Source organism: Dermacentor andersoni, chromosome 10 (genome assembly GCF_023375885.2).
Source record: "Dermacentor andersoni chromosome 10, qqDerAnde1_hic_scaffold, whole genome shotgun sequence".
In the NCBI taxonomy this organism is placed as follows: Eukaryota; Metazoa; Arthropoda; class Arachnida; order Ixodida; family Ixodidae; genus Dermacentor; species Dermacentor andersoni.
In genome coordinates, this window is record NC_092823.1 from 103,961,532 (window position 1) to 103,985,153 (window position 23,622).

Here is a 23,622-nt window from a genome sequence, read left to right on the forward strand (position 1 = left end):
CCTCGCTTTCTTTATCTTTGTGGGCCGTGCTTTCGACATATACGGCACCGTGGCCTTTTCGAAAAGCGCAGTTGGCGACCGGCCCTAGCATGTATAAAGGTGTGCGACATGAGAGCACAGGACGACGCCTGGCAACAGCAAGACTCACGGCATGCGTCACATTGCAGTGCGCATAGGAAAGCGCGCACTCTTAACTCGTGGCTCGCCGCAGTGGGTTGCATTTGTATTCTCAGCCTCGTTTCACAAAATTCCGCAATGTAAGTGAAACATTCTCGCACTCTTCTTCCACTTAGCTGGTGGAAGCTATGTGAGACGGGATTAATATGTTTCACTCAGTGAAACTAATGTGGCACAATGTTAGGAGTGATACAGGTAAGAGTGGCAAAGTGCTTGACAGGAGGAAGGATGGACGCTCAAAGACATTCGTTCCACGTAGGTTCAGCAGAGTAAGTCTAACATTACTGCGACAGAAGTTATATGGACACTGCAAGAGAACTTGTGCCGTTGGTGTCGTCGTGAAGTTCCATATATATTTAGGTATATGTACGTCATGTGCCATGCCATGCTATATGACACGCGGTTTATGCGGATTATATTACCACACCAGTCTAACACTAAAGTTGCTGATACCAAAGTCTTACATTTTTGACAAAATTATTCGTCACACTATTCAGAATGGCAGTTCACAAACAAATTTCATGAAACAAAACCCAGTCAGCGCATGCCTGTTATCTTAAAACACCTCAGACTTCAGTATTAGAAGGCGAAACAATAACAGAGCTCAAGCCTAAAAATTTTATAATGTTATTGATCAGGGATCGGCCCAGGAAAGAAGTGCGAAGCGTACTCGATGCAGAAAAGGGGCGGTAAAGTCACAAAGAAACACGTTGGCCTTAATTAATAAACATAAATGAAATTGTCTGATGGCAGGATTCAAACAGATGACCCCTAGCACAACTGCTCGTTTTGATCCGAAAGCATCAAATGGCCAATGACGCGATAAAGCCGGCGGAATCTGTAGCACAGAAACAGCACCTAAATTCTCATCGCCTGCGACGCCACGTCATGAACGCACCTTGACGGAGCCGAGCGGGCGAAAGGGAACGCCTGCTGCGGCACTAGCGCGCCAGGTGTTGCGTGAGGGGAGAGGGCATCGCCACGACGCCACGTCACTCTCGCTCTTGTTCTGGGACGCCGGTGTGCGGTCCGTATCTCTCTCTCTCTCTCTCTCACGCACACACCTATTGGGCTTCGCTGCTGCGCGCGCCTGCCGGCCTTGGTGGCCGCTGCTGCTTACTTGGTCTCTCATCGCGCAGGATCTCCGTGGCATGCGGCGTTAGTACCACAGGTTGCTGCTGCCTGCTGGCTGGGGCAACCCGTGGCTCAGCGGCATTCAATTGGACATTAACGCTTTCGCATTTACAACTCATGAAATGTGCCTAGGTGTCCTAGGATTTCGCACTTAGCTTTAGTTTGCTACAATTCATGCTGCAACCACACCTACAATTTTTACACTTCGTGTAATATTCTAACATGTTGCTATCGCATTCATTGCTTCGCCCTAATAGCGAAACTGTGATTTTTTTTTTGCAGGCATCCTCCTTTTACTTAAGGTGGAACCCACCTTAGAGCGCACATACGACACAGTGCAGACTCTAGGCCTTTTCCCGGTGTTTGCGTTTGCATTCTGTCTTCCCTATTTTTTATCCCTTGTGTATCGAGTGGCAACGACGGCCATATACGGGGTTTCCTTCCCGCGAAGAGGACAGAAAGAGGAGGTGGAGTAGTGGGGGTGTTTCATGTACATTCCGTGAAGCCCGTTCGCTGCAGTCCTAGCAACCTTTTCGGCTCCGCAGCGAGATCGATATCGCGGTTGCTGTCAGCGGTGCGCATACGACTCCCTTCGTGTTGCGTGACGTTGTTTCTTTATTTAACCCTGTCCGCTAGCCCCGCTAACCTTTTCACCCGTCGCTCGTACGGTCGCAACTCGCACGGCGAAGCCCCGTCCAAATTCTCCGCACGTGCCAGAGTTCGCTGTCACGACAACGCGTACGGCTTCTGGCAGGCCGGGACACGTCCAAAACGTAATGCGTATATCCCGGAGCGTTACCCGTTATTTGGTACAATGGAAACGCGACAGACTATGAAAAAAGGTCTCTTAGAAGAGGTACACTCAAACAGCTACCAATCTGTGTTTGTGAGTGTGTGTGTGACTACTTTATTGAATATCCTGCAAATTGGTGGCCTGGGTCTAGGCCGTGCCGGCGGCAGCATAGAGGAAGCCAGGGTCTATCGGTAGCTTCCCGGGCTTGCTGGACGACCCAAAGTTGGTCATGGAGATGTGAGCGAGTCAGCGCAGCTCTCCACCGTGCCACTAGTTCATCCGGGGGGGGGGGGGGGGGGGCGAGGAGCGATTCTCCTTTGAACTATTTAGAATCGGAGGGCATATGCTCTAGGGTGGCTCCTTTATGATCCCAAAATTTACGTTTTGAATCAGAGTATAATTCAGGAAACACCCGGTTATGGTGTACCGTCTTTCTACCAACTTTTTCTACTTTGTATGTCAGCGAAAATAGATGAATAAAAATGGAAGGCAAATATTGTAATATGCAAGTCTTCTGGCATGACTACGTGAGATTGCTTAAGAAGCGCATGGCGACTCAAATTTCAAGTTTACAATCATAAATGTGTGAAGAGGGACAACAAAATTGATAACTCTGTACCTGCCACTTAGGCCCGTTATAAGCCGTTGTAGTTTAATGTATACTACCAGCAAGGAAAAGAAAAGGAAAGAAAGGGTAACGGGCAGTCAAAACGTTGCAATTTTTTATAACTATGTAACTTAGGCCAGCCTTTCTGAGGCACCTTATCCTTGCTTGAAAATGGTTTACCATGCTCCCTCTGTAGGCCCCCTTCTTGATACGGGTCTTCATGGGAATTTCAGATATATTTATTTATTTATTCAAAAGAACCTTACAGGCCCTATGGCAGGGCATAAAGTAAGGGGGGCGTATTAAACAGTAAAGGTATAAAAAGTACAAATTTCCAACAGGATCAGTGCTATAAAAAGATTACCGTGTTACACAATATTGAAGGCACTAGGAATACAAACCAATGGCAACTCAAATAGTGCCAAACATTGCGAGAAAAAAGTTAACTTAGGCAAATATTCACCGAATTGTACTAGGTCAGAACATATTTCGCAAAAGAAGGACACCTCCATTTCACTGGATGTTAAAAAAATACGTAAAATTTATTTTTCCTGATAGATGAATCTTAGTTTTCTCATAATGCAAATATTTGGATCTGAGCAGGTAATTGGCCTAATGTTTCTTACATTGCTTGCAGTATGCTACGAAGAAGCGTTACGAAGAAGGTTACTTTCGTTACAAGCATCGTAACAACATTTACTGGAGGCTCTCGTTTAATCTTTGTCTTACAGTTTGGATGGTCGCATCATGGGATGCAACTTGTCGTATTGGAACTTCTATTGATGTCTGCGGCTGCAAACACACTTTAAAAACTCCACACCAACAGTTCAATATTTTATTAAAAATTTGGCCAGATGACGTCTTGATAACGGTGTGCAGTCAACATATATCTGCCTGCGTGAACCACGGTGCCTACCTATTCGAGCCCTGAAATATACATACAAGAAAGAAAATATATTATGAGACATCTTGCTGCCAAACGACTGCGTTGTACCTTCAGTCACGTTTATAGCGTTTTAATGAACTGTAAGCAGGATCGCTAACGTAATGCATCAAGTAGTGCATCATTTAATTACATTTTTGCAACAACATATGGCCGCTCTCGCTGTGAGAAAGCTCTTCGTAAGTCAAAGCAAGACGCGAAAACCGAAGAGTGGAGTTCCCGCAAAAAGGGGCAGTGCAGCTAGGAATGCTTGCTCTATCTCATCGGGTCCACTTTATCGCCTATCGGTAAAAGGACTGCAGTGTGTTATGAAGAAACCACCGAATTCACACAGCGAGCTTCGACGGGTTGTCTGCCGCATCAAGTGACCCAAATACGAGGAACCACAACTCGCGTTAGAACAAAGTTGCTTTATTCGAAGTTTCGCTTCACTCGAAATTGTACGATGTTCCGATTGAAGTTAATGCATTTAGTACCGAAGTGCTTGAAGTGGAGTGGTTCCAGACTGTAGTTAGTACGAAGTGCAAAACTATAATCTGCAAGAAGCACTTCGGCGCAGCATAAACAGGGACATTTTCCCTCTTTTTGCTTTGCTGCTTCTTTTCGTACATGCAAAGAGCGCTGCGAAGGCCACTTCGCAATTTGGTGGCAAATCCTCGAGAAAGTGGCTTCAACACGGGATCCTAAAGCGGTATCCACACGGTGGACAATCGCTCGCTTCGCAGTGGGTAGTGCTGATCATGTGCCTGCCATTTCGTCACGTCTTTTCGGGGTCAAGTGGACTGACGTAGACATCGCCGGATGATGCGAGACGTTTAGCTGCGCTGGCACAAAACATTCCGTCTTGGGGAGGGCGTCAGCAGGGATCTTAGCGAGAGCCCATTACACCGCGCGCGGCGGCAGTATAGGGATGACATTAAAATCACCGGCTCCTTGTTGGGTGCTCGGTGATTTTGAGCACAGCTACACTGCACTAAAGCAGTGTTCACCAGCTCACTGTACCACAGCATACATACGTGCCCTAGGGGTTACACTCGCTGTCGTGAATGTAGGCCGCTAAGACCGTCTGCTGCCACCGTTGACAACCCTCAGGCGCCGCACCTCACACAATATGGAGGGACGAAAGAACGAGGAGGGATCATCGCGAAATATGATCATTGAAGCCGAACAAAGGAGTCGGCCCAACACGTGATCGTTTTAGCGCTCCCGCTCTGCATGACGTGCTGCGGTAAGCTGGCCGACCAAGTGGGCATTGTTTTAAAAATACCAGGAGCCGAAAATTCTCGACCAACACGCTGAGTCCCAAAGGTCACGTGTTGGGCCGACACCACGAAGGAAAAAAAAAAAGCGAAAGGAATGGCTTCGCGGATAGCTGACTCGCGAAGACTGGCTGCGTTTATGCATTGCTCCTTGCTAGTTTATTTAATTCCTCCATGCCGCACAGTCCTTGTGAGCAGCGGAGCAGCAGGAAGCAGGGTGACGGCTCACGGCGCCATTCTCCCCTACGTGTCGAAGGCTGCCCCATGTGAGTACCGCTTAACTGACAGACACCGGCTGACCGGTGCCGTCAGAATCTCGTTGTTATTCCGCCAGTGGTGTAACCAGGAGCCAGGGGGCAGCGGTTGGACTTCACCTGAAGGCCGTAGGCGCTCGTTCGGCGAGCACCTTGAACATTCTGTTTCACGTTTATGCTTGCAGACACGAAGAATGTTTTATTACAATTATCTACAATGCATAACGGTAAGCAAACAGATAACTTTGAGTTCGATTTGCAGTTCCCAACACTTAGTGACCTGTGGGATAAAGAATACAGACTCACATCGAGGACAACGTGTTTTCAGTTATAGATGCTCTATAGATGCCATTTGCTGAAGACACCAACAACCTCGAAGCATTTTTTTTTCTGGATGTTTTTTTTGTTGTTCTTCGGAGTTTACTTCCACATTACAAACGATATTGACAAACATTTCAGTTTTTTTTTGCAAACAAACCAGCATGCAAGAAGCAACACACAATCGACTGCATCTCTGCGAGTCGACGTCACAGCTCGTAACAATGAATACAAAAAGCCACACAGCCTCGTGATAGCCTAGCCTTCTCGGCGAGGCGGTGTTACGTAGCGGCACAGGCATTGAAGACCTGAACAAACTCTCGTCTTGAAAGCCAACGCGCCTGTCCTTCCAAACATGCAATCAGAAGGCCCTGGACAACAATTTTACTCGTTTTACACACACTGCTTACAAAATCAACTGGGAGTCAGGAGTTCGATTCACGCAAACAGATTGGCTACACCGACAAAGTGTATGGGAAAATAGAAAAAAAGAATCTTACAGCAACGTTTTCTATTGTCTGTATCGTTTTTTAAAAAAGCAAAGGGCCTCCAATGGACGAGCTCATTAGCCCGAAACAACGCAGCCTACAATAAACAAACGGTTGGCGAGGCCTCTACATAATTATTTAATGAGGCGGACCTACGCTCTACGGGAGGCTGGCGGAATAAATGAACCGAAGGAAATAAAAAGGTGGGGCTAATGCAGAAAAATCACCAACTAGCATATCTATTTTACGTACACACACAAGGCAAACAGTGATCGAAAATGCAATTTACATACGAAGAATTGGAGACTTTCTTACAAATATGTACATTCATAACAACACATCAACTTTTTCTTTTTTTTTGTGGCGTGGAATGAAAACATTTTTTTTGTTTCTCTGGCTTGCGATAAGACAGTATGCGCGGCTGGCTTGATTTGACCAAGCTAGCGTGGCCTGCTTGAAGTCAGCGTGCTTCAATCGAAGTGTCGTCCGTATATGTTTTGCAGCCCTCGTGCTCTGCCATGTGCCCTCCGGATTCAATCATTGGCTCCCACCGTTTCCGAATTTTTGGGCCTAATCCATTTAACTCGACGTTTTGGGGAGCCACCGGTGACCTTCGGAGCTAACGAGTTTAGTAAGGTAGTTGCTTACGTAATTGACGTTTCTGAGGACCGCAGGCACAAAGAAGCGAGGTTCATAACCTTGAGCCTGCGTTATGCATGTTTCTGCTTTCTGGTGATTAAGTTAGGAACGCACTAGTTTCTTGCGTGTTATGAGATTTGTTTCACATCTATTCGCTATGATAATACCAGCAGGACATCTAGGTCAAAGGGGCCGTCAAGTGTTTTTTTGTTTCGGGAGTAGCTCGGACACTTTGTGACAAACCGATGGTGCTGTTAGGCCTAGCTCTTGCCCTCGAAGATTGTTCCAGTGCTCCGCCGCCTACATAATGTGGGAAGGATACTTTTCACAATCAGCGGCTTTCAATCATGAGTAGGTTGTGACGTCATAACGTCCTGGTACAAGCGATGCTGATGACCCCTCCCACCCTCTTTTTTTAATAGACGACCTACTTTCAATGCGGATTGAACGTTCCTTTGTAAAGGCCGTTCACATTGTAAGCGGATTACAATACGACTACACTCTAAGAACAGTAGGCAAGCTTGTACGATGTATTGGATGCGCGTTAAAGAACCCCAGGTGGCCAAATTAATCCGGCGTCCCTCACTACGGTGTGCCTTATAACCAAATGGTATTTTTTGGCATGCAGAGCCCCAGAATGTAATTTAGTTGGAAAGTTCTTGTCGCTCAAGTTGTCCCCGACAGTTAGTGCCATCTATCTTGCGCACCGTTCCGTTCTTTAACGCTACGCGGCTGGTAGTTCAAGCCACCAATGGCATGCATGTACAGCACGGCATAACAGTCTTGAAGGGAAAGTAGCGAGCGCGGAGTGTTACGGAAAGTGCACGCACGGTAGATGGCAAATGATGTTTGAGGGCACGGTAAGCCTGAAAAGGCCGGGTCAGTACAATGTAGCCGCCTCTGTTACAGTGAATACACAGCCATCCAACTATCAAAACGGGCTGCTCAAGCAGGGCGAGAAGTTACTAAGCTTGGCTTTCAGCATTTTGAAATTACGTTGAACGCACAGGGATCACACAAAGTCAGCATGAACGAGTTGATGCTTGCAAATCCAGCTGCTACACTCGTATGCTGTAGCTCTCCTCGAAGAGCAAAGGCAAGAAACATGGCTAGTTATAACATCTAGATGCCATTGGGAAGCTTCGGATGTGCACTACACATCCTCAAACCTTCGTGCAGCGACAGGCATTGGGAAATACAACACTGGCACACACAGCACAGCCATAATTACACGTAATCACGCGTAAAAACGTTAAATGCATTCGTGTGTCAAACTAGAACTTGCGAGTTCGGGCGCCTTAATTGTTTAGGTCACATGGCGCCGAAAATTTCCTTGACACATGAGCTCTCTACGATACACCTCGATTGCACGAATTCGCTTGTTGTTCAATGGCTCAGAAACTGACGAAGCAAACCCTCGCGAACCCCCACAGCCTTTCACTACATAGAATCTTACCAAGCTATCGCAAATGGGGGATCCCGAACAAGCATATAGACAGTAATACAAACGTCATTTTGACACGTCGGGAAGTAGCTAGCTCTTTTCCTACTTGACGGACAGGAACTGCAAGAAGCTCGAACGTCAGATGGATTCGAAAAATTCCGCGCGTCGAAAAACTACACGCGTTGAACCGAGATACTAGATAGTCGACGACAGAACCAAACCCGTTTGCCTCAGCTATCCACCTCGCGTTGACAAACATCGAAGCCACTCAACGCCAGCGAACGACGCGCATCTTGCGCAGCCCGTGGCGCCCTCTATGTCTAAGAACACTAGGGGCTTGCTTCTAGTCGCGTAGTAAAGAATAAGAACGATACGAAACAACTACGGCTGAGGAACTACCATGTACCACAGAGACAGAGATGCGGTGGCTGTCTTTTTCTTTTCTTTTTTTCCTTCTTCCTTCTTCCTTGTTCATTTCTTCTCTTTCACACGTTCCAAAACCGTCCGCCGTCTTCTATACGCTGGTCGCAGGCTGTCGACGGTGCCCCCTAGGGGGCGCCTCATTTCTTGCCCCACTTCTGGAACAGGCCCATCCTCTGGCACCGGCAATTGGTGCCCCAAAGGTTGCATCGGCACGATGAGTTGTAGCAGCAATCGTTCGGGCGGTGGTCGCAACTGCCCCCACGACGAATGCAGCTCCTCCTGCGAGAAACAAGTGGCAAAAGCGTCAGGAAAGATTTTTAAGACTGCACTTCAATTCTGAACCACCACTTGGTCACCACACAAGCTGCGGCCACTGAGTGCCACAGGAACAGCGAAAGTAACTACAAATAGGCTCGCAAGTGTATGGCATCGAAACGTGTATTACGCGCGGAAGGAGATTACATTTGGAGAGCCCGAACCAGAAGGCAAGAAAATATTTACAAGTGGAGAAACTCGACGCACCGCCATCGCCATCCCCCAGCATCTAAACCTTCGGAGGTCACAAGCACCCATGGTACAGACAACTGGCAATGGCGCCACGCTCCTTATCTAGAGGTCGCGGGCTCGTTCCCGAAGAAGGCAGCCACATTTAGATGGGAACGAAGTGCAAGAACGTTCAGGTGCTTAGTATTAGGTGCACGTGAAAGAAGCCGAGGTGGTCACAATAAATCCGGCGTCTCCCACTTTGGTGTGCCTACTAATGAGAACGTTGTTTGGACACGCGAAAATTCAGGAATCATTACAATTATACCACAAAGCTCTTGCGTGACAGGTAATGCATCGCAAAGAGTTGCTTGGCGTTAGAGGACGAGCACACCTGTTCGAGCACAACAGTGGGCGAAACAACCAAAGCAATCTGTTCCTATGAAAATAAGTGGCAGAAAGAGACATAGAAATGAACTTGGCTTATTAGAGTAACGATGACATATTGGTTGCAGTGGTGATATTCAGGCAACCATTATTGTTGGCCGCTAAACGAGACACATGAAGGGCAGAACACACAGAAATTGTCCCAGAAGAAGTCCTTTTCAGTGATATTTAAGTTGGGTTTCCTGTTTCATGGCTGATACTGTGGAGAACCGAGTAGGGAACCAATACATCAGCAGCGGTAAGTACGTGGCGATAGCGGGGCATAAGATTGCCGCGCGAGGAACTTTGCGTGCACTTGCGTGCTTCGTTCACGCTCGGAAAAAGCACTTTCACGTAGCACGTATTGAGCAACAGAGAGCCGTATCGGGAGTTTTTCACCTTGTAAACAATTTTCTCATCGACACTTATCACCTAATTGCAATGTTTGGGGAGTTGAGTAATTAAGAAAAATATGTAAGTAGGTACAAAATCAAGAAAGGGGCTGACAAATAGCACACTGTGGCATAAAGGTTATAAACACGGATAAGGGGCCTCAGGGAGGCTGGCCAACGTTTCGATAGGAGGACCTATCTTCGTCAAAGGCGGCCTCGTCATCCTCGGCATCTTAGTTTTAAATGGTTAGTAGACTAACGTCACGTGCGGTTGTTGTTGGTGGCGGCTGGTTGTAAAGGGAGACACTTCAAAGAGAATGAGCACTGTCGCCTAAAGCCCCTTAAACTTCGTAAAGTAGCGACACTCTCCTCCTCCGCCTTCACTCCTCCTCGTTTCTCCTCTCTTTCACGCTCCCTCCTCGACCGTGGCGCCGCCTACACAGCTCGAGCGTAGCAACGGCACCAACATGCGCTCCTCGCCACTCCGTAGACGCTTCTCGAGCAAAAATGCCGCTGATGCACGGCTCGAGGGCCCACGTGATGCTGTTAGGCCAATAGCAACGCGGCGTCGGCCTAGGGCAGAGCGAGTGAGGAGGAGGCGGCATTCTCCAAAGCGGCCGGGGCACTACTTTACGAAGTTTAAGGGACTTTCCTGTCGCCTAACGTCTGTAAGCGTGGTTCCTAAGACGCGAGGACAACAGCGGGAGAGTGGGAACGCGGGGAGAAAAGAAAAGAAAGAAAAGGAGAAAAGAAAGAAAAAACAAGACACTAAGAGGGAAAGAAACTACAAGAAAAGAAAAAGAAGGGCATGGGAGGGTGTTGGGGAAGCGAGAGGTTAGGCAGCATTCAGGGGTGTCGTTGGTGGCATGTTTTTATGGCTTTAAAAGAGCCGGTCAGGCGGTCAGTGTGCGAGTAACAAAAAAGTCCCAGAAAGACATCATTTGGAAGAATGACTTTCATTCTTTCCTTACGCCTACAGAGGTCAGGCGGCAGCGCTCATTCTCTTTGAAGTCTCTCCCTTTACAACCAGCTGCCACCGACAACAACCGCACGTGACGTCACTCTACTAACCCTTTAAAATGAACATGCCGAGGATGACGTGGCAGGTTTTGAGGAAGATGGTCCTGCTATCGAAACGTTGGCCAGCCTTTCTGAGGCACCTTATCCCTGTTGATAACCTTATTCCATTATGTAAGTGGATGTAATGCAAAAAATAATCTCAGTATCTACAAGGGATGGCCAACAGCATTACCTTGGCTCTGCCCAGCTGCGTGGCACCCGCAAATATCTAATGTTTGTCTAAAGTTACATAGGACACCCTGTACATCAAAGGGAGCTCGGCTTTTGCTTACCGCAAGAGCTGCCGTGCAAACATCGTTAATGAAGATAGCTCGCCGTTGCGACGGACACCATTACACTTCAAGAGTGCACCCAACATCGCACACTTTACAACCCATCAAGGAAACGTCGTTCTCGGCTATAGCGGTTCGCTTGGTTGGGCCGCCGAATGTAAGGGTAACGATAAGCACCTGGAGATGAGGGACAAATAAAGGGCCTTCAAAACCTCCCCCACTCAAGTGTGGCAGACCATAACATCGTCTATTTTTAAGATGCATGTAAAATGTCATTCTTACAACCGGTAAACATGTTAAATATTATTAGCGAAGGGTATTAGCCAAGGGTACTAGCTAAGAGCAAACAGCACTTACGAACAAAACAGCAGCGTGAAAAGTTTTTTGCACCATGCATTAAATGAATAATTGCTGGCGAATATTGTAACTAATAAAATGTTCCAGGACATTTAATGGTAAAGTAAGTTTATAAAAGAAGAAGAGAACATTGTGCAGTAGATTTGTGCAAAGGATGCGGAATGTTCGACAGGGGACGTGCAATATGAGATAACAATACCTGTGCTGTATTGCAATACTGCTTTGTAAGTGCAATATCAGTCCATCGCGCGAAAGTATAAAAATATATATAAAAATATATGATATGGTAAAAAAGCGCCAAGCATCCGCTCGTTGCATAAACCGTCTGTATTGGACGGACATGCCTTCCGTTTTGTCGTCGTTTACGGGATACGGACAAGCGGTTCTCCTGATCACGACTCAAAGAATAAAAGAAGTGGACCGAAACGAATATGGAGGGGCGAGAGATGCCTGACTGCGAAAATGCTGTCTGTCAGATTTATTTCTTTTCCCCGCGGCAGTCGACGGTGAATAAAGTTCACGTCCAGTGGACAATCCAGGTACTCCCCAGGGGTGCGCTCATGCTTGACTTATAATAAAGGTCTCGTTCCAAAGCTGTCAGCACATTGAAACGGTGGCTTGCGTCTGGACGTATTGAACTGCATCTCACAGCGAACATTCGTGTCTCGCATTCACCCATCTTTGCGGCTTGTCGAAACAATCTGCGCAACACTTGTAGCTTCCTGTGCTTCCATCTCATCCATTCGTAAGAAAGAAACGAAGAGACAAAGGAAAAAGAAAGAATCTAGGATATAATTAAATTACAACAGAAGGACATATAGATAGATAAACTTGAACAATTAAGCGCAAGTAGAAAGAAAAACATATAAGTAAAATGACAGATAGATAGATAGATAGATAGATAGATAGATAGATAGATAGATACATAGATAGATAGATAGATAGATAGATAGATAGATAGATAGACGAATAAACTGAAACTGAACTGAATAGATAGATAGATAGATAGATAGATAGATAGATAGATAGATAGATAGATAGATAGATAGATAGATAGATAGATAGATAGATAGATAGATAGATAGATGCAAGGAAATAAAGAAAGTTGGTCCTGTTATTAGTTCCATTCGCACTGTGGTTTTATTCCATACGTGCCAGGTCATTAACCCGCCAATCGAGAGAGAAAAAAAAGGTGCTTGTGTACGCTTTGCTGAACCTTTCTTACTTCTCTATAGGTAAAATGAAGCGCGAAAGCCAATGACGCATAGACATATGAGGCTGGCACGATCTGAAACAAGAGGTGAGACCCAGATACCTATCCAAGCGTCCCCTCTCCCCCGTGCGCGTCACCTTTCTAAGCCTCGATACTGAAAAAAGAAAAAAAAAGGATATTTGCGAGCAAAATAGAACCTGGTTACGCCAGAATCCTGTCGAGGAAGAGGCGGTCGATACTCCTGCTCCCCAAAAGATTCACTGCAAATTAAAAATACTTCATCTCTCGTGCTGTCAGATTGCTCACAAATAACGCGTTCTATAGGTAGCCAGCATGGCTGTCCTACGAATTCGTTTCTCGTATACCGTAAGCCGCTCAGGCGGCAGCGTCTTTTCATTTGGTATCTGTAGCGGTTGTTTTTGGTGTAGCGACCTTTTGAATCGCCTTACATTTCATGCCAAAGCCTTGCATCGCAAACATATATGGTGGTTATGAAAGTTCCTTTACCAAAGTTTCAAAAGGCATTTATGCGTCGCAAACGAAAAGAAAAAAAAAGAAGCGGGAAAACATTTCATTATTTCATTTCAGACGTCGAAATATTGCGGTGCTTTCGAAATGCCGCATAAGGCTCAGCGTGATAGCACCGTGCGCGTACAAGGCTGCCTTTTAAAGTATAGTCGCCGCGTGCTTTCCGCTTAGCAATGCACTTTATTGCGCTGCGAGGACGCAACAATGTCGCTGAACAACAAAATATTTGGCATTGAGAGCGTTGTGCATAACGGTGCGTTGTTTAGAACCTACTGTATCGTTCATGAGGAAAAAAAAGAAGACAGCTCCAGTTGCTTATCGATGCATATGACATTCAATTATCGCAGTAGCACCGTGCTATTTGTAGTCGCGCATGCGCCGCATACCGTGAATGCTTTGAGGCTCTAAGCGTTCGGCTCGGGGAACCTGACAACATTTTGCAGATGTCGCCGTGACTTATTGCCGCATTGGCAAATTTTTTAGACGCTTGGTTTGCATCCACTGGAATATTTGGTCCTGTTTATCGTTGGCGTCTTCAAAGGAGTAAAAAGAGGTATATAAATAATAAAGATACACATAAGGCAAAACAAGAAAACAGTAGAGTAGAATAAGAGGTATGCGAATTCGCTTTTGAAAGGTATTGTTGCAAGAAGTTGAAACGCATATTGCATGAAGAAGTGACTTTTTTGCTGCACCTTGACGAATAAAATTCATTAATATATGTGCTGATGCAGAAAAACTGGCCAGAGTTTGGGACCAGGCTCAGGTGCAGGAACTGTCTGTGCTGGAAACATATTGAAATATAGGCTTAAATAGGCCTTACGCAGAAAAAATGTACTTTTGGACAGCCGCGGAATCAGCAGCGGACAGCAGAAGGAAACGAGCAAATCCACGTGTGACCGTATACTACAAAGTTTATCAACTTTCCCTATGCCCTCTTGAAGGACACAGCTTCAGAGTGTTTTTAGTGTAAAACTCATCAGCACGTTAGCTCCGCTGCCTTTAAAGGGGGTTTTTTTCCCTTGCCCAACAAAAAAAAGCCCGGCCTTTCGCTTCACCTAAAACATACATAAAAATCTATCTATCTATCTATCTATCTATCTATCTATCTATCTATCTATCTATCTATCTATCTATCTATCTATCTATCTATCTATCTATCTATCTATCTATCTATCTATCTATCTATCTATCTATCTATCTATCTATCTATCTATCTATCTATCTATCTATCTATCTATCTATCTATCTGTCTGTCTGTCTGTCTGTCTGTCTGTCTGTCTGTCTGTCTGTCTGTCTGTCTGTCTGTCTGTCTGTCTGTCTGTCTGTCTGTCTGTCTGTCTGTCTGTCTGTCTGTCTGTCTGTCTGTCTGTCTGTCTGTCTGTCTGTCTGTCTGTCTGTCTGTCTGTCTGTCTGTCTGTCTGTCTGTCTGTCTGTCTGTCTGTCTGTCTGTCTGTCTGTCTGTCTGTCTGTCTGTCTGTCTGTCTGTCTGTCTGTCTGTCTGTCTGTCTGTCTGTCTGTCTGTCTGTCTGTCTGTCTGTCTGTCTGTCTGTCTGTCTGTCTGTCTGTCTGTCTGTCTGTCTGTCTGTCTGTCTGTCTGTCTGTCTGTCTGTCTGTCTGTCTGTCTGTCTGTCTGTCTGTCTGTCTGTCTGTCTGTCTGTCTGTCTGTCTGTCTGTCTGTCTGTCTGTCTGTCTGTCTGTCTGTCTGTCTGTCTGTCTGTCTGTCTGTCTGTCTGTCTGTCTGTCTGTCTGTCTGTCTGTCTGTCTGTCTGTCTGTCTGTCTGTCTGTCTGTCTGTCTGTCTGTCTGTCTGTCTGTCTGTCTGTCTGTCTGTCTGTCTGTCTGTCTGTCTGTCTGTCTGTCTGTCTGTCTGTCTGTCTGTCTGTCTGTCTGTCTGTCTGTCTGTCTGTCTGTCTGTCTGTCTGTCTGTCTGTCTGTCTGTCTGTCTGTCTGTCTGTCTGTCTGTCTGTCTGTCTGTCTGTCTGTCTGTCTGTCTGTCTGTCTGTCTGTCTGTCTGTCTGTCTGTCTGTCTGTCTGTCTGTCTGTCTGTCTGTCTGTCTGTCTGTCTGTCTGTCTGTCTGTCTGTCTGTCTGTCTGTCTGTCTGTCTGTCTGTCTGTCTGTCTGTCTGTCTGTCTGTCTGTCTGTCTGTCTGTCTGTCTGTCTGTCTGTCTGTCTGTCTGTCTGTCTGTCTGTCTGTCTGTCTGTCTGTCTGTCTGTCTGTCTGTCTGTCTGTCTGTCTGTCTGTCTGTCTGTTGTCTGTCTGTCTGTCTGTCTGTCTGTCTTGGACAACAAGAAAAGGGGTCGCTTATCAACAAACGGTTCCACGCAACGGATGGGGACCAGTGAAGTCCAACCACTTCGCTTCGAGAAGCTATGTTCACCCACGTCAGTAGGAAAATACATGCCACGAAGACTAATGCAGATAAGCAAAGAAACTGTGACTGCAGGAGGAAGGGGGCAGCGAGCTTCCGAAGACCTGCCGCGTTCCATTGGGTTTTGTATGTGAATCACCAAAGATGAGAAAACTAACACAAGAAAGCGACGGCAAACATGTTTTTCCCCTTTTCCATACACGCCACGAGGACGGACGCTGCGGATGGTTGAACGACCGCCGCCGTCGTTAACACTTGCACGTATACTCTGGGGACCCCGCCCCGTCCTTTCGGGCGTGTTTGACGATAAAGCAATATAAATTCTTCGCATTCTGCGCGTCTAGGGACATGCAGGCACAGAACGGAAAGAGAAGAACAGTGCACGTCTTTGAAGAACTGAGTTGCCGACACCTTATTGGGAACATCGGACAAGCGTCCCGGAACGACGAAATACGTGTCGGTCGTCGAAGTGGCCCTGCACTGTTCGGAGGCGAGCAAATGGAATTTGCTCTCCGGTCGCCTCCCACGCTATGGGGCTTCGACCACGGGTCCACGGCAACTCTGGAAGTACAGCCGTCGAAGAGGGAATGATGTTTATTTGTTTCTTATCTGACACAGTTATTTGCATTTTGTTCAATGTTCCTTAATGGCGTCGTTCAATAGGCGCCTCAACAAGCTGCGCCCGGCTCTTTTTCTCCCCGGAGAGGCTACAGCTAGTATGAGGCGCTCGCGATCGAGACGCCCACGCCCACTGCAGTACACGTCGCTATCGCAGCTTGCGACGTGATGCCGTCCTGTCTGAAACAGCCCTCAGTAACGAGAACCATACAGTTTACTAAACAATAACTGCCGGAGAAAACTCCGATGTATACCGATTGTTCAACTTACTATGGTATCGATGGGTACAAAACAGATTTGTTTGATCTCTGTGCTTGTAGTTTCAGACATCCCGATCGCGCTATTTACTGCGCGTCGGCTTTCCACATTTTTAGGCAATTATAGTTACGCACTCTCGTGGATCCGGGAGTTAACACAGGACGCCACGGCGACAGCAGAAATTCGCCCGCAGCGTTGGCGTGATTGCCATCTCAATAAAATTAGTAAATGAAACAGTGGCACTAGCGCCTACAGGAGCTGCAAGTATGGCGGCCTAGCTAGCATTGAAATAGTGGCTATTGCATGTATTTGGTTAAGCTTTGTCCTTATGGCTTGAAATGGCTTTGAGGCTTTGAGAATTGTTCAATGAAAACAAAATATTGCGGTATAATTGCAACGATTCAGAGTGATGTCACATTTGCCCGAAGACTCATTTCTCGGCGGCGCTTGGAAAGCAACAATTGCTTAGAAACGTAGAAATGTAAAGCGTAACAAATAACGGCGCAGGAAGTAAGAAGATTACACAAATCCATGCACTATTCAACCTCTTAGTGTAGTTGAACGATGGCAGCATCAACGTGCTTTCTGGCGTGTTTCGCTGAAAGCTCTATGGCGATGACCATTCCTCCGGCCCAACATCAAACTCTCCGAAGCGAGCGTCCAACATGTACACGGAGGAAAGTCAACCGCGCCGCAAACTCAAACGTGTGCGCAATAAGAATCGACCGACATGAGACAAGAGCGAGGTTCCCCATTCAGTTCGTCGGCCCTGTCCCAAACAGAAGCCTCGCGAACGACGAGGCATCGAACGTTTTCGACGGCCATAGAAGAAGCGAACGGGGTGGCATTTCAGACGCCGCATCGATGTCGTCGGCATGCGGGCGTTCCCCGTTACGCGACGGGGCCGTGGGGAACTTCGTGCTCTTCGGTCGTTTGTTTATTTGAGCGACGACGAGGAAGTTCAAGCGGGCATTGCTTTCCCCGCGAATCGCGCGGTTTCGCCAGAGAAGGGAGAATAGATGACCGCCGCTTGACCACAAAGTAGGGAGGACAGTTCGTTCTATTTATGGCAACCGACGCGCCAAGCGTGACCACTCGTGTTTATTTTTTGACGCTGTGGCTCAGTGTGTAGAGGCATGTGACGATGGAGCGCTAGGGATATAAAAAAGGAAGGTTATTGCTTCCTGTTAGTGGGAAAGAGAGAGAGAGAGAGAGAAAAGACAGATAAGTGGAGGTGCCTGTTGTCTATGGGTGGCACATCTCTTTTCCCAGAAGTGTAGGAGTGGTGTGTTTACCCCACCACATGATTTTTTTTTTCCCGGAGAATATTGACTTGCTTGAGCCTCCGGGACGCACAGGCGTGACCTGTTTCGGAAGGACGATGTCCGTGTATTGATCGACGACAGTGGGCGACATACGGGAACGCAAGTTTTACGCTTGCCAGCACTTCTGACACTGTTTGCGCTGCGCTTCATTTACTAACTTATCGTTGATTTGCGACAAAACAAAAGAATAACAGGAGTTTTCAGCAGCACCTTTTTTTTTTTTCAGAACTGAGAACACAGCAGAGTGAGTGTAGCACCATTCAATGAATATATTGCCGCTCAAATATTTGAAAAGGTCATAATGAAATCAGTCTTTATTTTATTTGGGGAGCATTTTCCTGAGCACTTTCGACAAGCCTTCTGAAGACAGCATTTTCTTTCAGCGGTGCGCTTATGGTAACCCTTACCCGCCGTGGTTACTCAGTGGCTATGGTGTTAGGCTGCTGAGCACGAGGTCGCGGGATCGAATCCCGGTCACGGCGGCCACATTTCGATGGGGGCGAAATGCGAAAACACCCGTGTACTTAGATTTAGGTGCACGTTAAAGAACCCCAGGTGGTCAAAATTTCCGGAGTCCTCCACTACGGTGTGCCTCGTCATCCGAAAGTGGTTTTGGCACGTAAAACCCTATAATTTTTTTTATGGTAACCCTTCAAGGTTGGCATCTGACAAATACGCCGAAGAGCAATCATTTCTAGGTATCCGGGACATTTCCTTTTCGGCCATTTGTCGAATTTCTCAGCAATGCACCAGCGTATCTCAAAGGTGTCATATTCAAGGAACTGTATTTCAAAAGATCAGCTGAATTTCGACAACTTCCAGTTAGCATCGTCGAGAGGATACTCCCTTCTAATGACATACGCAATTACGGCACTTAGTCCTAACATCCCTGCGGCGGTATAACAGTTTTTCAAACAGGACCACAACACTGCTTACCCTAACTAACCCAACAAAAGACTCTCGTCCAGTAATTTATGATCATGAACAAGTGCCCAATAACTGGCATCTATCGGCAGTCGCGTCAGCCTATGACGTCATAAGCGGGGCATCAAAGCGGGGGGGGGAGGTGTCTCAAAAGCCGCAAGAGAGAGAGAGAGAGAGCGATCTTTTCTGCAAGATTACAGGCTCCCCCTTGCTTGAAAGTGAATAAAATTTCGCTCGTAAGTTCATGGCTGCACTGTCGACATATCCGGATTGTCGCACCGTGTTCAAAAAGGGACGCAATGTTTATACAGAAAAAGAGCAAGACGGTTATGATGCGTTTGTCACGTCTTTTAAACAATTTATTTGTGCATAAGTTTCTTGGTCTATAAGTTTATACGCCTGAAAACTTCTGTCTCTATTTTATTTAATCTATGGAAATGTCGAAAATCCTGTTCCAGAACTCGCTATCTTAAAAGCATCGGCTGCATTTCAATCAAAGCAATAATGTGTATCGACTGAGTGAAAAAGAAACGGGGAGGATTTGACACGTGAGAATGTGAAAAGGATGCACGTGCAAAATAATGGCGTTATGCAGCATAATGACAGAAGAGGCTCGTGTAGACGTCGGCGGCCGAAAATCGACGGAAGTAGCAAGTGTGCGCGCATGGCCAAAATGATCGAATGGTTCAAGGCTGAGTAGGTGGACAGGCTCTTCACTTAAGAACGGCTTGGTGTGATTCTGGCCTAAGTGTACTAGTGAGGCAGTAAGGCTTCTTCTGTATCTTCTTGGCCTTACTCGCATATGACGTCCCAAAACAAAAAAAGGTGCCGTATGACGTAAGATGGTGATGTATGACGTAAGGCGCTGACGCAGGAAAAAAAATCGGCAGCAGGAACACCAATAGTGGCGCAGGAGCACATGTTTAAACAGAGCATTAGTGTGGACAATACTGGCAGATTTATCGTGTTTGTGGAAGTTCTACGTACGGGGGCTGCGCCGATCGCATTAAAAAATGTTACGAACAGATAAACAAGAAACTGCCAGTGGCACAATTTGCAATTAGCTACGCGTGCACCTTATGAACTAATGAATTAGTCGGACCAGCTTGCGGCACAAACCTCAACGTTCATTCAGGCAATAATTCGGCTTAATAAATAACCATTTCATTAGTACTTCAAGGCCTGTGTTTCGATCGCAGAATTTCACGTGCCCATTAAGGAAGCAATGTCCATGCAGAAAACAATAATTACGCTTAAATAATGCAACGGCAGGCATTACCAAATTCTTACTGGGAGCTTACCACTGTCGTTGTAACGAAAAATGTACAGTCATTGCATTCCGCCGGTTCTATCATATGGAGCAGGAACTTGGAGGCTAACACAAAGAAGCTCGAGAACAAGTAAAGGAGCACGCAAAGAGTGATGGAAAGATGTTAGGCGTACCATTAAGAGACAGGAAGAGATCGGCACAAGTCTGGAACGCGGAATTAAACTTCCTTGCTAACGAAGCACGTCCAAGCATTCCTTGATGAAGGCCGGACCACGGCCGAGGCTCAGAAAAATGTTTTCGTTTCGTGTGCCCTATGATTCAATCCCCTACATCTATATATTTTTTTCTTAGAAATAAAACTACTCGTTCTAGGCCGTAATTTTCGCTTCTGATTTGAATTGCTTTGCACTGTCACTGAGACTGGCGACTCTACGGCGTCTCGTTTCGATACATCTTCGAAACTCTTCTGGGACGCTTCCGAGCATTATCACTCGCAATAAAGTAGACACTAAGCATGACAGAAAATGATAAAAATATATTCTCTGTTCCCGCGACATGCAAGGAGCTTCATGGGGCTGGCAGCGGAGGCACCCAGTTCGATTCATCCAATCGCCTCTACAGCGAACGCGTCTACAACAAAATAACCTGTATAACGAAATAGTGGCTTTGTCCCGGCTGCATGCCTCTTGTTTTGTAGGTATTGTATGTTTTGCGAACACCTTGATAGCCATGCCGAATGCAGCGTATTCGCCTGTACAACGAAGGAATTTAGTCATCCCGGACGGTTGGTTTGTGGCGTACCGGCTCCGCTGCTGCTGCCCCCACGCGCCAATGAACTGCGCTCCCGGCTAGCACAAACTGTGACTGTACGCTGTGTGACGTAGGATTGTACGGTGACACTGCGTAACACTAGGAACGCCTTTGCGGGCTGCGTGACAGTGCCTACTGATACAGTTCGTGTGTATGTGCGTGCGTGCGTGCGTGTGTGTGTGTGTGTGTGTGTGTAGGTTTTGTGCATTTTTTCATCCATTTTTTTCTCTCTCACCTATCGCATACTTTGCCCCTTCCCCAGTACAGGTTAGCCAACCGGAGATAATCTCTGGTTAGCCTCCCTTCCTTTCCTTTGAATTTCCTCTGTCTCTCTCTCTTCTCTCTCTCTCTCACTGCTTGCGCCAACGGCAGCGCTTGCGACGTTTTTGACCAGCGTGCCGACGTCGCAGAGCGTTAAAGCCCTGTCACGCTGCCCCAGGAATTGGTCAATTCGTTCGCTGCTTGTAACTTAGCAGCGGGGACGACGATAGGCGAATACGTCACAGCTGGTGGCGACGTGGTTACGTTATCCTAAGTGGCGACCCACTAGGCCTTCGAGTAAATCTAGGCCGGAAAGGACGCGAATGTCAACAAAAGAGACGATGGGGAAGAGTCTGTACGCGAATAAAGAATTTAGACGGGCATCGGAGGTTGTAGCGGAATTTGAAGATTTGCAGTATTTTTTTTGTTATTTTGCAACGCTCCCGCGTTTTTCCGCGGAGCATGCCGTGAGGCTCGGTTCAAGAAAGTTGGCTACAGCTGCACATTCCCTCCGACGAAGCGTGCGCGAAAAATTGGCGACTTTATTTATTTAATTATACTGTCAACCCTCACAGAGGGTTGTAACAGAGAGGACGATACAATTACATATACCAAATATGTACAATGTACGTAATGTTGCTTCACACTTGTCACTTCACGATCAAATAAGATATTCGCTTAAATGCTTTTCAGCCCACTTTCAGATTCACTGACATTTATCAAAATACGTACAATGAACATCAAGTCGCACATATCACTATCTCCCGTATTCTTACTTAACTATCGCCCATATTCAGAAATGCATCTTAGCTTGAAGCGCATGCTCGACTTCATATGAATGACGCCTGGCGTGAACCTGCCCGGGACATTCATTGAGCTCCTTGGGTACGATTACGACAGGCGTCATTTAAATCGAGTCAAGGATGGGCATATGCATATCTGAATACGGAGCTTGGTCTCTCTCGAATTCATACAAACTAAAGGTTTTCTCTCGGTGAACGTGCTTAGTGGCCTTTATTGTGAGCGGTACGGCGTGCGGCATTTACAACAATGTGACCGCTATAATGAAGAATTTTGGGAGCTTCGTTATAAAGGCGTCTGACTCTATATCCAATTTTGTCACGAGCGAGTTATTTAGCGTTAGTATCGGCCACCAAGTTTCGCGTATTACATGCGAAATAATTGGCTTTATCCGGATTCGTCTTATTCCGGTTGGGTTCTACTTACGGCCCCGTTTTACTACATATAGGGTGAGTTCATGCCGGAATGTATGCGACCGGCCTAGCAGGTGATCCATGGCGCAAGTTCGCAGCAAAGAAGCTATTGACCAGGACGGGGGGAATGATCACCAAGGCAACGCATCTCATTGTTAACTTCTATCCCTTCCTTGCCTATTTTTGCCACTGTAAGTTTGCATGTGTACTTCATTCTTGCTAACCATGCCGGTTATGCTTAAAGTAATAATGTCTTTCTAGGTAATAATCTTTCTGTGTAATAATGTCTATCTTTGAACTTTAATGTGTATTTCCTAAATACTGTGCATGACGAGTTCTCATAATCTGGTACTTAATCTGGGATCTCTTATAAGTAATGCATCAAAAGTATAGGGATTATGCGTCGGCAAACAAAAATCGAATATTTTACTTAAATGCAATGGAAAGCAATGAACTGCAACCGCAGGATAAGAAAGGAACCGTGAACTGATAAAGAAATATTGAGCATGCGTAACTATATGAACATATCAGAAGCAAGGAACCCGTAATGCAAAACTGTTATAGTTGAAATTGTAAGATTAGAAAGCAGCAAACGCATACCACGCTTGGTATTTAAAACGCAAGAAAATGCACAAAATAAGCCAAAAACTAGTCTCAGCGGATTCTCAAGGGATGTTACTTCCCTTCGCTCATTTACATACATTAACCACTTGGCTGCCCATGCGCGCTCCACGACGAGAGCAAAAGGTCACAGCGGCGCGCGCACGCACACGTACACACGCACACGCACACGCACACACGCACACACGCACACGCACACACGCACACGCACACACGCACGCACGCACGCACACGCACACACGCACACACGCACACACGCACACACGCACACACGCACACACACACACACACACACACACACACGCACACACGCACACACGCACACACACACACACACACACACACACACACACACACACACACACACACACACACACACACACACACACACACACACACACACGCACGCAAGCACGCACGCGCGCGCGCGCGCGCCATGAAGGAGCGATTATATATCTCCAAACTGTGTTCGGTTCTGAGAAGGACACACCTATATGCTGCCTCCACGACGGCGATAGCAATATCTCCTCACGCCATGGGTTCGTTTGTCGCCCCGGGAAAACCGATCGAAGTCACCGCGATTTGGACGCTCGAGGCCAGTAAATTCGGTTCACGGCGACAAGCAGCTTCCGATCGAAATGCATAAAACACTTTCATTATACACGCGCGTGCGTCGGCAATCCATTTTATTTTTTTTTATTTTTTGCCTGGGCGTTTCG

The 23,622-nt window shown here is 46.7% G+C and overlaps 1 protein-coding gene across 2 annotated transcripts in view; it reads right to left on the minus strand.

Annotated features, from left to right (window-relative positions):
* Positions 1 to 5,339: 5,339 nt before the first annotated feature.
* The window catches only part of LOC126544561 (uncharacterized), a 156,226-nt gene continuing 137,943 nt past the window's right edge, over positions 5,340 to 23,622 (minus strand). For both annotated transcript variants that reach the window (XM_050191914.3, XM_050191913.3), the window contains exon 5: positions 5,340 to 8,758. In XM_050191914.3, the coding sequence (XP_050047871.1) occupies positions 8,617 to 8,758 (142 nt within the window). In that variant the 3' untranslated portion in view covers positions 5,340 to 8,616. The remainder of the gene's footprint in view (positions 8,759 to 23,622) is intronic.